We start from the raw sequence: 13,627 nt of genomic DNA on the forward strand, positions 1-13,627 counted from the left end.
TGTTGTCAATGATGACTTGCCGACATGCCAGCGTGGGAGACGGCACGCTTGGGAGACGAGAACGCCATGGTTCTGCCAGAATGGCATGTCCAGGATCAACAAAAGTGCCGCACCTGCAAGTTTGGGTGCTGATGGCAGAGGGTCGGCAGTATGGCCGCCAGCAAGTCAATGCCTTTGCGGTACACCAGCCGACTCAGGGCCACAATCGTGATCCCACGGTCCCTCTGCTGCTGCTGCGACGGGTCTGGCCCAAATAGTGACGCATCCACGGCTGCAAAGCACAGCGGAGCATGATTTGTCACGCCTGCTGCAACAGCTACAAGGTAGGTACACAATTCATATAGAGCAGTAGCCTGGGGCAGGCAACACAACCTGGCCCAGCTGTGGCTCATTTTGCCAGCCCGCTCCCGCAACGTTTGGGATGACGGAGACGCGCTTGGGTGGGATGCACGCGCGCAGGACCGTGTTCTCCTTGCTGGTGTGGCTGACACAGATGACGTGGTGCACATCTGCCAGCGTGTACTTGAGCACCTGCCGGGGCAGAGTTAGCCCAGATGCGGCACGTTGTTGACAAGGCAGACAGGCAGGCACAGACCAGGTGTGCATCGGCATGCTGGAAGGCATAGCTAGTGGCAGACGATGCAGCCCGGCATCCCCTGCCCTGTGGATGTTACGCTTGAGCTCTGCTGCGCGCATTTACTGCCACACCTTGTTGACCAATATACTGCTGGCGTCAGCAAACCCAAAAAGGGAATGGTCGGTGAAGACAGTTGGGTAGCCCATGGTGCGTGCATGCATGATGGCCTCGTGCGCCATAGTGGAGAAGGCCTGCAGGCAGTGGGGGACGTGGTAGAGGTGTCGAGGCAGGGCACAGATGCTGGTGCGATGAGAGTGGCTGGCCAGGCATCCAGGCCTGCTGAGGCATCAGCGCTGACGCTCAATTCAGTGTGTCCAGCCAGAGCCCCGTGAGTCGACCTGCCCCGTGCCTTTCACTGCACCTACCTGGTGGCTGTGAACCAGGTTGATGCGCTCACGCAGTAGGATGGTGCGCAGCAGGCGGAACCCGCCAAACAGGGTGGGGAACGTGACGGCTTGGGTGAAGGGCAGGCGGGGCGCATAGTACACCTGCAGCAGAAGCAGGGACGTGCGCCTTCGGGGCAGCCTCTGTTCCCGCCTTGCTCGTGCCTGAACAGCTAGCTACACCAGACAGCTGCGTCGGCTACATTTCGGATGTAAACTCAGGAGCACCTTGAGGCCGTTTGTGAGGTAGCGAACTCCCGCTCGGTCGCCATATGCGTGGGTCAGCACCACCACCTTGTGTCCCAACGCCATCAGACACTGCGACAGCTGGTAGATGTGGCTCTCCACACCCCCCGTGTTGGGGTAGAAAAAGTCGGAGACCATCAGCAGGCGCAGCTGTGGTGCGGAGGGTGCCGCCATGTCGGCCACGGCGGAGCAACAGCTAAAGCCGCTGCCCAACCAGGCTGGCGGATGCCTGGTTGATTGGATGCAGGCCCCAACACCTCTGGCCTATCCCTGAGCGCTGGGCTGTGCTCAGTTCGCAAAGCAACACAAAGACATCACTTGCTCACAGGAGAAGATGGCAGCGCGATTCATGAATTATTAATCAGGGCGCGAATGAGATGGATGAACGTGACACCCGTTGTTCAGGGAGGCCTCGCTACTCCAGGCAGTGCACTACAGCATGCTGCAGCACTCAGGTCCCCTCTTCCCCGTCGGCACGATTCCTTCTGGCGCATTGCTGCGTGCATCCTGGCCACCATGGCCGTGTTCAGGACGTCCAATTGACAGGGCTCCCACATGGGAATGCGGTGTGCGCCATGGCGCTGCGGCGCCGTGGCGACCCTGTGGCGTGCAAGCATTCTGCTGGCACTGCTGTGCGCTGCTCGTTCGGGCGGGGCGACGGCGGCCGCCAACTCTCACGTGGAGAAGCAGCAGCAGAATGCCTCTGCTCCTAGCAGCCGCAGCCCAGAGCAGGCGGCAGCCGCATGTGCTGCTCCCGGGCAGTGCAGCGATGGGGCGACCGCCGCTGCCGCCGACGCCGCAAGCACCGACAGCGCCCTGCCTCCAAACGATGCCCTTGAAACTGCCAGCACCCCGGCAGCTGGTAACGCATCTGTGGCGATCGACGAAGGCCAGCCAGAGCAGCAGCAGCAGCAGCAGCAGACTCAGCCGAAGGCTACCACTGACACCGCTACAGCAGGGGTGGTCACAGATGCACCTCCTGGGAGCCGGGAGGCTGCTACACCTGGTACCCCAGGTCCAGAAGGGGTGCATGCTGGAACAGATGCGGGAGCCGCTGGCGAGCATCCCGCTGGGGATGCAGCCGCTGCCAGCGAGCAACCTGGTGTGGCGTCAGCAATCGATCAACTATCTGTGGAAGGCGAGAAGGCAGCAGCAGAGGCGGAGATTGCGGCACCTGCGGCATCGGTGGAGGAGGCGCTTCACGATGAGCAGCAACACAACTTTGCGCTTGCAAAGGACGGTGAGGCGTTAGGAGCAGTTGTCTTATGCCCGCCGCCGCCTTGCTGAACACAGCTCACTCGCTTGCTCGTCTCATCTTGCCTGGGCTTCTGCAGGCGCAAAGGTGCTGGCCGCCAACAAGGAGGTCAAGAAGCCCAACGCGCTGCTGGATGACGACAGCGACACGTTCCTGAAAAATGACTGCCGTGCCGACAAGTGAGTGCGCTGCACTGCAGGCTGTGGCGACGCCACCTGCTGCTCTCGACCTCCCTGGTAAACTCGCTGCTGCCACTGCTGCAATGTGCCAGGTGGCTGATGCTGGAGCTGTCCCAGGTGGCCAAGGTCAGCCGCTTGGAGCTGGCGCAGTTTGAGCTATATTCGGCGCGGGTGCGTGAGTTTGAGGTGTGGGGGCGCCAGAGCCACCCGCGCACCGACGGCTTTGGCTCTGAGTATGCCCGCACCCTGAACAGCACGCAGTGGCAGCTGCTGGGCAACTTTACAGGTGCGCCTAGGGGTTTGTGCAGTGCAGAGGTAGCGGGTTTGAGGAGGCCCCTGCTTGCATGACTACATCATTTTCCCTGCGCTTTGCCCAATGCCTTGTTTATACACGAGCCATGTCGTGCCTTGCACCTGCAGCCGAGAAGGCCAAGGGCAGCCAGCTGTTTGCGATGGACCGCCCGCTCTGGGCGCGCTATCTGCTGCTGCGCTTCCTGTCCCAGCACGGCCCCGAGCCTGTCTGCGCCATCAACGGCATCTCTGTGTTCGGCAAGAGCGCGGTAGAGGAGCTCGAGGACCAGCTGGCATCTGCCTCCGATGAGGGCCTGGGCCTGCTGGATCCAGAGCTGCAGCCGGAGCCTGTGGCGGCAGCTCCTGTAGCAGTGCCGGTCGCAGCACCAGCTGAGACGGCTGCCGGTTTGACGCCTTCTGCCTTGCCGGGGGTTGAAGCCCAAGCAAGTGCTGCAGCAGCGGGCACTAGCGTGGAAGCACCTGCTGCGCCTGCTGGTGCAGGCGATGCACCAGCTCGGCAGCAGGTGCAGGAGCCGGCGCCGGCTGCCGTGCCCACGGACCAGCGACAACACGAGCAGCAGCAGGGAGCTGCAGATGGAGGTGTCGCAGCAGTCAATGGCAGTGAAGCTGAGCCAGGATCAGCTGCACCAGCGTCTGATGCAGGTGCTGCTACAGTGGCTCCCTCGGCAGCACCGCCTGACTCGGATAGTGATGCACCTGTTGTGCAGCAGTCATCTTCCGCTGCAACAGTGCCAGACGCAGGCGCTGGCGCCAGTGGAACCAACAGCAGCAATGGCAGCACTCCGGCAGCAAGCGAGGCCGCTGGCAGCATTGCAGGCGAAGACATGGAACAGCATGCCACTCAGAGTGGAAGCACCAATGCTTCCAGCAGCGCGGCGGCAGCTGCTGCGGTGCCTACACAGGAAAGCAATGGCAGCGCAGCAGGAGCTGCCACCTCAGAACAGCCAGCGCCTGCAAGTGACACAGGCAATGCAACTGCGCCACCCGCTGCAAACGCCTCATCAGTGCCACAGCCGCAAGCACAGGCCTCTGCTGCCAATGGCAGCAGCGATGATGCTGGAGGAACCACAGCGCAGCCCGGCAGCAGGGTTCCTGCCTCTGCTTCTGCCCAGCCCAGCCAACACCAGGAGCCTGCATCGGCCTCCGCGGCGCCAAGCGGCAAGGCAGCTGCCCCGCCAGCGCCACCTGTTGCCAGCCCTGGTGCGGCAGCGCCTATTGAGGGGCTGGAACTGCCGCTGGTGGGGCTGGGGGCCAAGGCTAAAGGCGGCGGCAGCGTCTACGATCTGCTGGTACAGGCAAGTGTCCTGGCATTGATGGTGGGGGAACAAATGCCCATGCCCAACGTGCTGTTTTGCATTGCTCGATGTGTGGTTGCTCGACCTGCTGGATGACTGCTGCCTGACGCCGTGTCGACCCGTGTTGCCCACCACCCCGACTGCGCTGCAGGAGATTAAGACGGCCAAGCTGCAGCAGAAGCTGCTCACCAAGAGCGTGGTGGAGCTGCAGCGCAACGCCAGCGTGCAGTACGCTGAGCTGACGGGCGACATGGCCAGCCTGGCGGCCTCGTTGGCCAAGGTGAGCGCGGCCAGGCTAGAGCAGCGGCATCCATAATTCAGCCAGCCCCCGAAACTCTGCACCGGCCGCCCTTCCTGCCTGGACGCGGCGCTCCCTTGATTCTGTCATGCGCCCCCTGTCGCAGATGCCTGCGGACCACAATGTGAGCGACGAGGAGCTGGCTGCGCGAGTGGATGCCCTGGTGAAGGCCCACCTGTTGCACGTGTCCACCCAGATGCTCGGCCTGCAGGCCGCACTGGCCAGCGCAGGTGCGGCACCATTTCCGCTGCCCCCTGCCCTGTCTGCCACATCAGGCATGCGTGCATGTGGTTCCAGGAACAGTCTGTGGTTGGCATAACGGGGGCGGCGTGCATGTTAGCTGTGTTGTAAACCTTATCTCGTGTGGGCTGATCTGGATTCCCCGCCCCCTGCCCCTCTTCTGCTCTTTGTGCAGCCAAGCAGCAGCACGCGCTCCTGTGCTTCCTTGCCATGATGGGTGGCGTGCTGGCGCTGAATGCCACCCGGTTTTCGGAGCAGTGGCCACGTGCCAAGTGGGTGGTCCTGCTGCTGGCAGCAGCCAACGGGCTGGTGGGAGTAGCGCTGCAGCTGCAGGGCGGCATGGCGCGGCACCCGTTCTGGATGCAAGCAGGAGTGCTTGGGGCCCAATGATGTGAGCAAATCTCAACGCAGTTCCTTCCGTGAAACGCCTGATGCTTTGAGCGAGCCTTTTTGCCTACCATGCTGACAAATAGGCGCCACGCCCATTTAGTCCTTTCTTGCGTCATTTAATGCTATCGGCTACCCCGTGTTTGGAATTGCATTACCCCATTTTTCTCATACATTTCGTACTCATGATGAATGTGAAATGTGCTCGCGTGCTGCGCCTCGTCACTGCACCATGCGCCGCTTGTCCTCGTCGAAGAGGAAGCGCTTGAAGCCCAGCACCACGCAGGGTGGCGGCAGCCCCTGGTGCGCCTGCGGCGCGCCGCTAGGGAAGAACACCTGCGAATGGCATGCAATTGGCAGGTTCACGCGACCTGGGAGCCAGGGAGGCAGTAGTTGGCTGGTGCGGTGCATCTAACCGTGCAGTCCTTCCATCCGAGCTGGTGAAACTTCTGAAATGTACCTTGAATTTTCCAGACTTGCCAAAACCACCCTCGATCCGCCCCTCCTGCCCACCCGGCGCTGCCACCACACGCATGCCTGCATGCAGGGGCCGACACATAGGTGACGCCTTGCTGGGGTTGGCGTGGCTTAGCAGTTGAGCAAGCTGCGCCCCGCGCACCAGTGAACAGTGCCAGATCAGTTTCTTTCTGGAACATGCCCCTGCATGGAGCACAGGGAAGCCACGAAGGCTAGGAAACACCAAAGCCACGAGAACTAGGGCACACGAAATGAAAGGAGGCATGTGGGCAGTGTGGAAAAGCACTAAACCAACGAACCCAGAAGGCACGGATACAGGCCGACCGTCAAAGGCTGCTAACCACCTGCAGACCGCTGTGCAGCCATCTGCCTCTATCCGCTCTATCGCCCCCTCCCGCTGCTTGGGCTTGTAAACCGGCAGGAGGCGACGTAGCCGCCGCTGATCTGCATGGGCACGGAATCGAGGCAGAGAAAGCAGCTTGGGTCACACTGATGCCTCCAGGTTAGGTAGTTGCTGGGACACAACTTTTCCTCCCCCGCAACCTCCCGGCCTGGCCACTGCAGCAAGCCACACCAGATGGGTCCACTAAGCAGCAAATGCGGCCGTAAAATGCGAGGCGGCAGGTAGAGGTGTGCAGATCGGCATCAAGCTTGGAGCCAATGATCAGGGAGTCTGCTGCGGCCGTGACGGGCTGGCTGAAGCGTAGGTATGCCCACTGCACGCCGTGGTGCACCGCCTGCAGCTGACCCTCCTGGCCGTCATCCTGTTGCTGCCGCTGCTGCTGGTGGTCTGCGGGATGTTGCCCGGCTGCTGGCACTCCACTTGCAGCTGGACGGCCCTCCAGCCCATACAAAAAATCCTGGTACAGGTAATCCCTGCTGCTATCAAAGGCTGCAGCAGGTCCATCGTTGCCTGGCTGCTCAGGCTGCTGCTGCTGAAGGCACAGCTGGGCAAGTTGCTGCTGCATGCTGACCTCAGGCTGCTCTGGTGGGCCATGCTCGCCATCAGGTAACCCAAAGAACAACAGCTCCGCCATCACTGCACACCCAGAGGGCGTGTGTACAGGCACGATCAGGGGTTGCATGGCATGCTGATGCTACAATACTGCAGGTCCCACCAACCGGACACAACCCTTGCACCGACCTGTGACGTGGCCCACAGTGATGTGCATTTTGCTGCGCGACCGCACCTCTCCTGAATAGAACCGAATCTTTTCCACCGCTGCCACCGCTGCCTCAAACGTGGGCACAGTGCCTGCCGGCACGCAACAATAAAGCAACCTGGGTGTGCAGATGGCAGGGCAGGGATACCAACAAGTAGCGCAGGCTAAGGCAGTTTTTTTTGGCCCTTTCACTTCACCTGGTGTGCAGGCCAGCCCTCGCTCCACCTGCTTTGCATCCAGCTGCGTGACGCATATGCCCAGCCGGTCGCCACGGCTGCACACCTGGATGGGCTGCCTGCATGCCAAAGTGACGCAAGGGACACGTGCAGGTGACAATTGTGAGTGATGGCAGTCTGCAAACCTGGCAATGGACACAAGTAGGAGCAATAGCTAAGGTAATTAAAGAGTGGGCTCGCCCCTGCATCCAACTTGCAGCAAGCTAACCACTGCTTCACCTGAACATTTGCATGCTCTTCACTTTCTTCTGCACCCGCAGCTCCGGCAGCTCAATTGGGTCGCCGACCCGCACGCTGCCCCGCATCACAGTTCCAGTCATGACGGTGCCCTGCCCTTTGATGGCAAAGCAGTGGTCTATGAAAAAGAGGAAGGGTTCCGTTGCCGCTGCACGGCCGCTGCCATTACCAGCAGTGGTCGGCTGCCGCAGCTGCACCCGCTGCAACAGTGTGTTGACGAGCTGCTGGACGCCGATGGGAGCAGCGTCAGCCTCGCCTCCGCTTACAGGCGCCCCGCCAGCGCCGGGACGGGCTGCCACTGGCACGATGGGGCACCCTGCAAACTTTGTGGCTGTCAGGGTGGCCGCAACCAGTTTCTGGGCCTTGCGGCAGTACCGTTCCTGCTTCTCTGCAGGAAACTGGTCTGCATGGGGCAGAAGAGAGATGGCCGATGGGGGCTGGTGTTGATGCCAACCTGTCTTGCAGGTCCTGGGCACAATGGAAGAAGTGCTGTCCCTGTGAAGCTTGCTCAACCAGCCAAGGCACGCACCTATCTTGTTCAGCGCCACCACCATGTCCGCCGCCGCCACCTCCCCAATCACGATGCACTCCGCAGTCTGCGTCTGGATGCCCTTGCTGGCATCCACCACCAACACCATGAGGTCGATGATCTGTTCCCCAGGGGAGAGGGAAATAGGGGGCACGACCTTGGTGAGTCAGGTGGACCCTTCAGTGCAGGAGTGCAGCGTAGCCAGCTGCAAGGGGGGAACTCCTGCCGGCAGAGCCTGCCTGGCAAGCCCTCTACCTACCCCACCTGCGCGCCGCCGATGATGGTACGGATGAGGGAGGCATGGCCGGGGCAGTCCACCAGGGTAAACTGCACGTGGCTGTACCCTGCCGCCTGAATCTGAGGCGGTGCAGGCACCTGCACACACGTGCTCGCCACCCGATCGACGTTGCTCCGCGGCATGCAAGACACAGCCACCATGTGCCACCGCCAGCTGGCCTGCCCACCATGAACGACGAAAAGCCCAGGTCTAGGGTGATGCCCCGCTCCCGGCTCTGCGGATGCTTGTCCAGGGCGGCGGTGGACAGCGTGGTGGACAGTGCAGCGACTGCAGCCAAGGAGGGCAAGACTGAGCGAACCTGCACAAGGTCGGTGGCTGGCCGGCTGGCAATATGCAGCAACCCAAAAACCCTCACCCAGGGATGTCTTCCCCGAGTCGACATGCCCCAGCTGCATCAAACACAGGAAGTTAATGTTGACGTGTTGTGTGTGGGGTGGGGTGGGGGGCGCGCGCGGCTGGCGGGCGGCGGGCGGGCGGCGACCCATCGTTGCATGGAGAGCAAACATCATCGATGCCCTCCTGGAGCAGCGCTCACCACCCCCACGTTGACATTATAAGTATGGCCAGCCGCCACCGCCCAGGCCGGCATCGCAACAAATTTGGTGGTCTGAGGGTTGATCAGCAGTGCTGCTGCAACGATAGCAGTATCGTCTGATATCGTCTGATCTTGCTCGGAAGTGCATTGAAGTTCTGAACAGCTTGGTGATGGGCATGGGTGGTGCTGGGTGATGGCACGGTGCTGGGTGATGGCAACACGTCAGCAATTCCATCAAGGGTAGCACACTCATCCTTGTGCATTCTATTGTATCAAGAGGTCCATCTGACGGTCTCCTGAGGTTGCCAAACAACCCCCGACACACATGTTGGCCACACTGACGCATTGCTCACCAACACCACGCCTTGCGAGCTGCAGCCAGCCAGCTCGCAGGCATGTTCGGGTGGCTGCCAGCCACCCGAACATGCCTGCCATCCGAGCCGAGCAACACCATCGGGGGGCACCCGCCCCCACCACCGCCATCGGCTTGGCGGCAAAGGCCGTCGGCCTTTCCGTAGCAGCAGGCATCCTGCTTTTTGGCGGCGGCGCTTTGGCCCGGGAGCAGGTGGCAGAGTTTGCAACCAGCGGCCTGATCTTCAAGTGAGAACAAACAGCCCATGCACATCCTCACAACACGTGATGCCGAAATCGCCACCTGGTCCCTTCGCCCCCTCCCCAGAGATACTGTGCGTATCATTGAGCTGGATGACGAGCAAGTGGATGGAGTTGTGGTGTACCTGACCGACTACAACCGCAGCATCACCGAGCGCCTGGCCAAGGCAAGCCGCGTGGCATGCTGTCAAATGCATGGCACGCCGTCAAATTCGCTGCCCATGTTTTGAGCGTTCGTCGTTGTGTGGCTGTCCTGATGGATGCGTGCCTGTCAAGTGGCTGGATGTGAAACAGCAACACACTCTGCAGGACCCTTTCTCCGACCCCTCGCAAGCATCGCTGACCTGCGTTGCTAGAGGGCCGGTGACGGTGAAGAACGAGGCCGCCATCTCAGGCAGCGAGGGAAAGCAAATCTTTGCCGAGAGAAAAGCATTGAACGTGTTCCAAAACAAGGTATGCTTGTCGGCTGGCCTGGGGGCCGCCTGCCTTTGTTCCAAACGCCACTCACCATTTTCACTGTCGGCCTTCGTGCATCCCAATGGTCCTGTTGCCACTTGAGCTTTGCAGAACTTGCGGATCCGGCGCATCTACGACGAGAAGAACAAGGTAAGATGAACGGCTGGGTGCAAATGCAGGGCTGCGTACCATTGGCGTGCTGCAGACAACCTCTGTTGAGGATTTACCTTTTGCAGGTGGTTATCTATGTGGCATTCTCCACCCGCTTCACTGGAGGTGCGGAGGATAAGGCAGTATGCATCCACAGCTCTGGGAGAGAGAGCAGCTAGCATTGCCTGGAGAGCGATTGCTGCCTAAATTTTGCATTTTTGTTTGTGATGCGTGCAGCATCGGACGAGAAGGACGTGAGCACTTCACGCTACCGCACATCTGTGTGCGCAGTGCCCGTGTCTGCGCCAGCTCTCGTGCCAGTCTCCCAGGAGGCTGCGGAGCAGTGATGCTTGCTATCTCCCACTCCTGAGTGTGATTAATGTGCCATTCACTTGAGCGCTGTGTGCGCATGCTGCCAACAACCCATGTGTCCACTTGTCAATGAAGAAATCAGCCATTACAGCTGTAATAACAGTGAGCGAAAGAGGGAGTGGTAAGCGATGAGCAAAGAGCAGCAAGCATTGGTACAAAATAGCACAATGACGTCACAAGCTCAGCTTCGCCCGGAAAACATGTAGGCGCGTAGCCCAGAGGCGAATAGCGAGTTAAACCTGCCCTTGATCTGGTTCTGCGCCGCCTTGCTGCACTTTAGGTAACCCATCAGGTTGGCTCCGCTGCAAGCAGGTGAGCCACGAGAGCGGGGCAGGCATGCGTCAATGCCACACATGTATTGCCCGGGACGTGAAACACACCCTCCCGCCTGCTCATCGAAGGGCGACCAACTGCGCTCGACTGGTCCTGGCTCTGTTGGAGCAAGCACACTTCTGCCTCATCTGCTGCACTTCCCTGCCCATCACACCTGAGCAGCACCGCGATGATGACCAGCAGCAGGTAATCTATGTTTAGCTTGAGGATGGCGATGAAGCCCAGCGCGCACCACACCGCGGGCGTGGCATACAGCAGCGTCCAGAACACAAAGCTGCATGGCAAGGTCAGGTCACAGGTTGGCGCCGAGCGAAAAGCGATCTCCAGCAAGCTTTGAGCGGGGTCCCACCTCACCTGTCCTTCTTGTTCACCGCACGCTGCCCCTCCTCCAGCGACTCAAACTTCCAGTCGCTGCCGCCCATCTCCGACACCTCGTTCCACCACCGCAGCCCCACCATCAGCCGCCCCGACACGTTTTTGACCTGCGGCAGGTGGCGGCAAGTTGTGAGGAATTGCATCCACAGGCTGCAGTGCTTTTCTCGCAACGGTGGTCCGCTGTCGATTTCGCAGCACTTGCTTATTGCTGCTCAACCCTACCCGGCGCCACCCGCCACCGCCGCCACCTGCCGCCGCTCACCGTCCAAAAGTCGCAGACCAGCAGGAACGTGATAGTGCAGAAGTTGATCACAAAGTCTGTGCCGAACCAGCCGCAGAAGATATAGATAAACACGGCTGCGGCCTTGAAGAAGAAGAGGAAGAAGGCGGCCACCGGGTGCGCATAGCTGGGCTGCTCCACCGCCACCGGCGTGGGGGCCGTGGTTTGGGGCAGTGTGTCGGCCATGTGATCGCGCGCAGCTGCTGCAACTGTGTACTTCGATTGACTTGACTGCCTCCGGGGCGCAGCAGGAGGCTGGCAGCAGCAGCAGGACTGCTGGGCGACCCTGTTCAGAGAGCTCAGAGGCAAAGCGTGCGAGGCCAGCGCATACTCCCAGCAGTCACAGCACACTGAACTGGAAGAAACGTTTCCATGCACCGCCCGCATATCTGCAGGTGCATCGTCACGCTCCCGGTGCCCTTGTCGCGGCTGCTGCCCGACAGCCTTGCAAAGCATTCCACTGTGTCGTGATTGCCCAGCAGCGCGCTGTCCAGGATAGGGGCACCAGGAACAGCACCATGGCCTCGCATCAAGCACATGCATGCTGCATGGGCGCCCGACCCGCACAGGCGCGCCGCACCGCCGCCGCCGCCGGCCCCCGCCGCCTGCTGGTGACGTGCAAGCAGCAAAACGTGCTGGTGGTGGGCAGCGGTGGCCGCGAGCACGCGCTGGCCTGGAAGATGGCGCAGTCGCCAACGTGCGGCACGCTGTATGTGGCCCCCGGAAACGCCGGCACACAGTTGGAGCCGAGCATGGTGACCCTGCCGCAGCTCAACACGTCAAACCACCAGCAGGTGCGGTGATGCTGCGTCTATCTCCGTGGTGCTCTGTGCTCGCTCCCCGCCCACTCCACCTTCGGTTCACTGTCACCCAGCCTGCCCGGCCCTCGCTCACCATGCAGGTCATTGACTTTTGCCGCGAGAAGGGTGTGGACTTTGTGATGGTGGGGCCCGAGCAGCCGCTGGTGGAGGGGATGGTGGACGCGCTCACCGCAGCAGGCATCACCGCATTTGGGCCGACCGCAGCCGCAGCGCAGCTTGAGGGCTCCAAGGCATTCATGAAGAACATCTGCAGGTGCAGCTGCTGCCCGCTCTGATCCTGTGCCTGGGCTGGTACGCAACCTGTTGCAGCTTGGGTTGCCCCAAGTTATTACCGGCACCTGAGATTGGTGTGTTTGAGGTGCAGGAAGTACAACATCCCCACAGCGCAGTACGAGACCTTCACCAACCCCGCTGACGCCAAGGCCTTCATCACGCAGTGCGGCGCCCCCATCGTGGTCAAGACCAGCGGCCTGGCAGCAGGCACGCATGAACCATGCACATGGCTGTGCACTGCAATCTTCAGCGGAAGCGTCGCCGGGCGGCAGTGTTTGCTGCTGGCAGCTCGTTGCCGCCACTTGGACCCGCATTCCAAGGCTGGCTGCTGTATCCTATCTGCTTCATGGGTGCAGGCAAGGGCGTGATTGTGGCCCAGACGCTGGAGGAAGCGTACCAGGCGGTAGATGACATGATGGTCAACAACGCATTTGGCTCTGCGGGTGCGCCGTCCACCTGGGGTTTTGATAGGGCTGGAGGTCTGCATGCTGGACGGACATCTGCTGGGTTCTATGCATGGCACGTCCTCGATTTGTGGCTGACAAGGCGCCGTCCTGGCTGCAGGCGCCACCGTTGTGGTGGAGGAGTTCCTGAGCGGCGAGGAGGCTTCCTTCTTTGCGTTCATTGATGGCGAGAACTGCATACCTTTAGTGGGGGCGCAGGTGGGTTGGTGATTGGCTCAGAAGGAGATGGATAGGGCAGCAGCAAGAGCGCAAGGGATGCGCCTTGTTTGCAGCAGAGAGCGGTGCTCATCTTTGCCCACTATCGTTACTTGAGCGCGTGCTATGCAGGATCACAAGGCGGTGGGCGAGGGTGACACGGGCTTGAACACCGGCGGCATGGGCAGCTACTCTCCCGCACCTGTGCTGACGCCCCAGATTGAGCGGCAGGTGAGTGACACTGCGCTTTCCTTTTGAAACTGCCTGCCATCCCTCCAATCACACCTGTCTCTCTGCCTGCCTTCCTCCCTCACTTGCCTGGCCACCAGGCAATGGAGCAGCTGGTGTACCCCACCGCACGAGGCATGTGCGCCGAGGGCACCCCCTTCCGCGGCGTGCTGTTTGCGGGGCTCATGATCAAGGAAGGCCAGGTGCGCCACCACTGTCAGAGCAACCCGGAAGTGAAAGCCACATGGCTGTTGCAGTGCTTGCCAACGCTCCCGGCACTGGCTGTTGGTGCCGTGCAGTGGCGTTGCATTCGCCGCCCCCCTTGCTCTGCTGCACTGAGTCTCTTGCCCCCCCCCCCCCG

The 13,627-nt window shown here is 61.1% G+C and overlaps 5 protein-coding genes across 5 annotated transcripts in view; 2 read left to right on the forward strand and 3 right to left on the reverse strand.

Moving 5' to 3' along the window:
• Positions 1-95: 95 nt before the first annotated feature.
• Positions 96-1,404, reverse strand: CHLNCDRAFT_20112 (hypothetical protein; the record flags this gene model as incomplete). The annotated part of the gene is made up of 5 exons (XM_005850849.1): positions 96-230; positions 373-531; positions 709-828; positions 1,003-1,125; positions 1,249-1,404. The coding sequence occupies 5 exons, from the start codon at positions 1,402-1,404 to the stop codon at positions 96-98; spliced, it is 693 nt and encodes a 230-aa protein (XP_005850911.1).
• A 1,771-nt stretch (positions 1,405-3,175) lies between these two features.
• On the reverse strand, positions 3,176-8,761 carry CHLNCDRAFT_48540 (hypothetical protein; the record flags this gene model as incomplete). Its single annotated transcript, XM_005850850.1, has 14 exons — positions 3,176-3,220; positions 5,197-5,201; positions 5,680-5,769; positions 5,852-5,892; positions 6,054-6,153; positions 6,284-6,601; positions 6,854-6,964; positions 7,070-7,167; positions 7,328-7,748; positions 7,875-7,995; positions 8,139-8,249; positions 8,339-8,439; positions 8,528-8,561; positions 8,708-8,761. 14 exons carry the CDS (start codon positions 8,759-8,761, stop codon positions 3,176-3,178), a joined length of 1,650 nt encoding a protein of 549 aa, XP_005850912.1.
• A 370-nt stretch (positions 8,762-9,131) lies between these two features.
• On the forward strand, positions 9,132-10,272 carry CHLNCDRAFT_140611 (hypothetical protein; the record flags this gene model as incomplete). The annotated part of the gene is made up of 6 exons (XM_005850566.1): positions 9,132-9,307; positions 9,387-9,495; positions 9,629-9,772; positions 9,887-9,925; positions 10,012-10,051; positions 10,217-10,272. 6 exons carry the CDS (start codon positions 9,132-9,134, stop codon positions 10,270-10,272), a joined length of 564 nt encoding a protein of 187 aa, XP_005850628.1.
• A 206-nt stretch (positions 10,273-10,478) lies between these two features.
• On the reverse strand, positions 10,479-11,471 carry CHLNCDRAFT_19961 (hypothetical protein; the record flags this gene model as incomplete). Its single annotated transcript, XM_005850851.1, has 4 exons — positions 10,479-10,599; positions 10,785-10,904; positions 10,985-11,112; positions 11,268-11,471. 4 exons carry the CDS (start codon positions 11,469-11,471, stop codon positions 10,479-10,481), a joined length of 573 nt encoding a protein of 190 aa, XP_005850913.1.
• Positions 11,472-11,833: 362 nt separating this feature from the next.
• The window catches only part of CHLNCDRAFT_34136 (hypothetical protein), a gene marked incomplete at its 5' end in the record, with an annotated part of 2,771 nt that continues 977 nt past the window's right edge, over positions 11,834-13,627 (forward strand). Inside the window, 7 exons of the mRNA XM_005850567.1 lie at positions 11,834-12,079; positions 12,187-12,359; positions 12,471-12,586; positions 12,736-12,822; positions 12,944-13,041; positions 13,171-13,269; positions 13,368-13,469. Of these exons, the coding sequence (XP_005850629.1) occupies positions 11,834-12,079; positions 12,187-12,359; positions 12,471-12,586; positions 12,736-12,822; positions 12,944-13,041; positions 13,171-13,269; positions 13,368-13,469 (921 nt within the window). The remainder of the gene's footprint in view (positions 12,080-12,186; positions 12,360-12,470; positions 12,587-12,735; positions 12,823-12,943; positions 13,042-13,170; positions 13,270-13,367; positions 13,470-13,627) is intronic.

This window comes from Chlorella variabilis (assembly GCF_000147415.1).
Source record: "Chlorella variabilis unplaced genomic scaffold CHLNCscaffold_3, whole genome shotgun sequence".
Taxonomy (NCBI): Eukaryota; Viridiplantae; Chlorophyta; class Trebouxiophyceae; order Chlorellales; family Chlorellaceae; genus Chlorella; species Chlorella variabilis.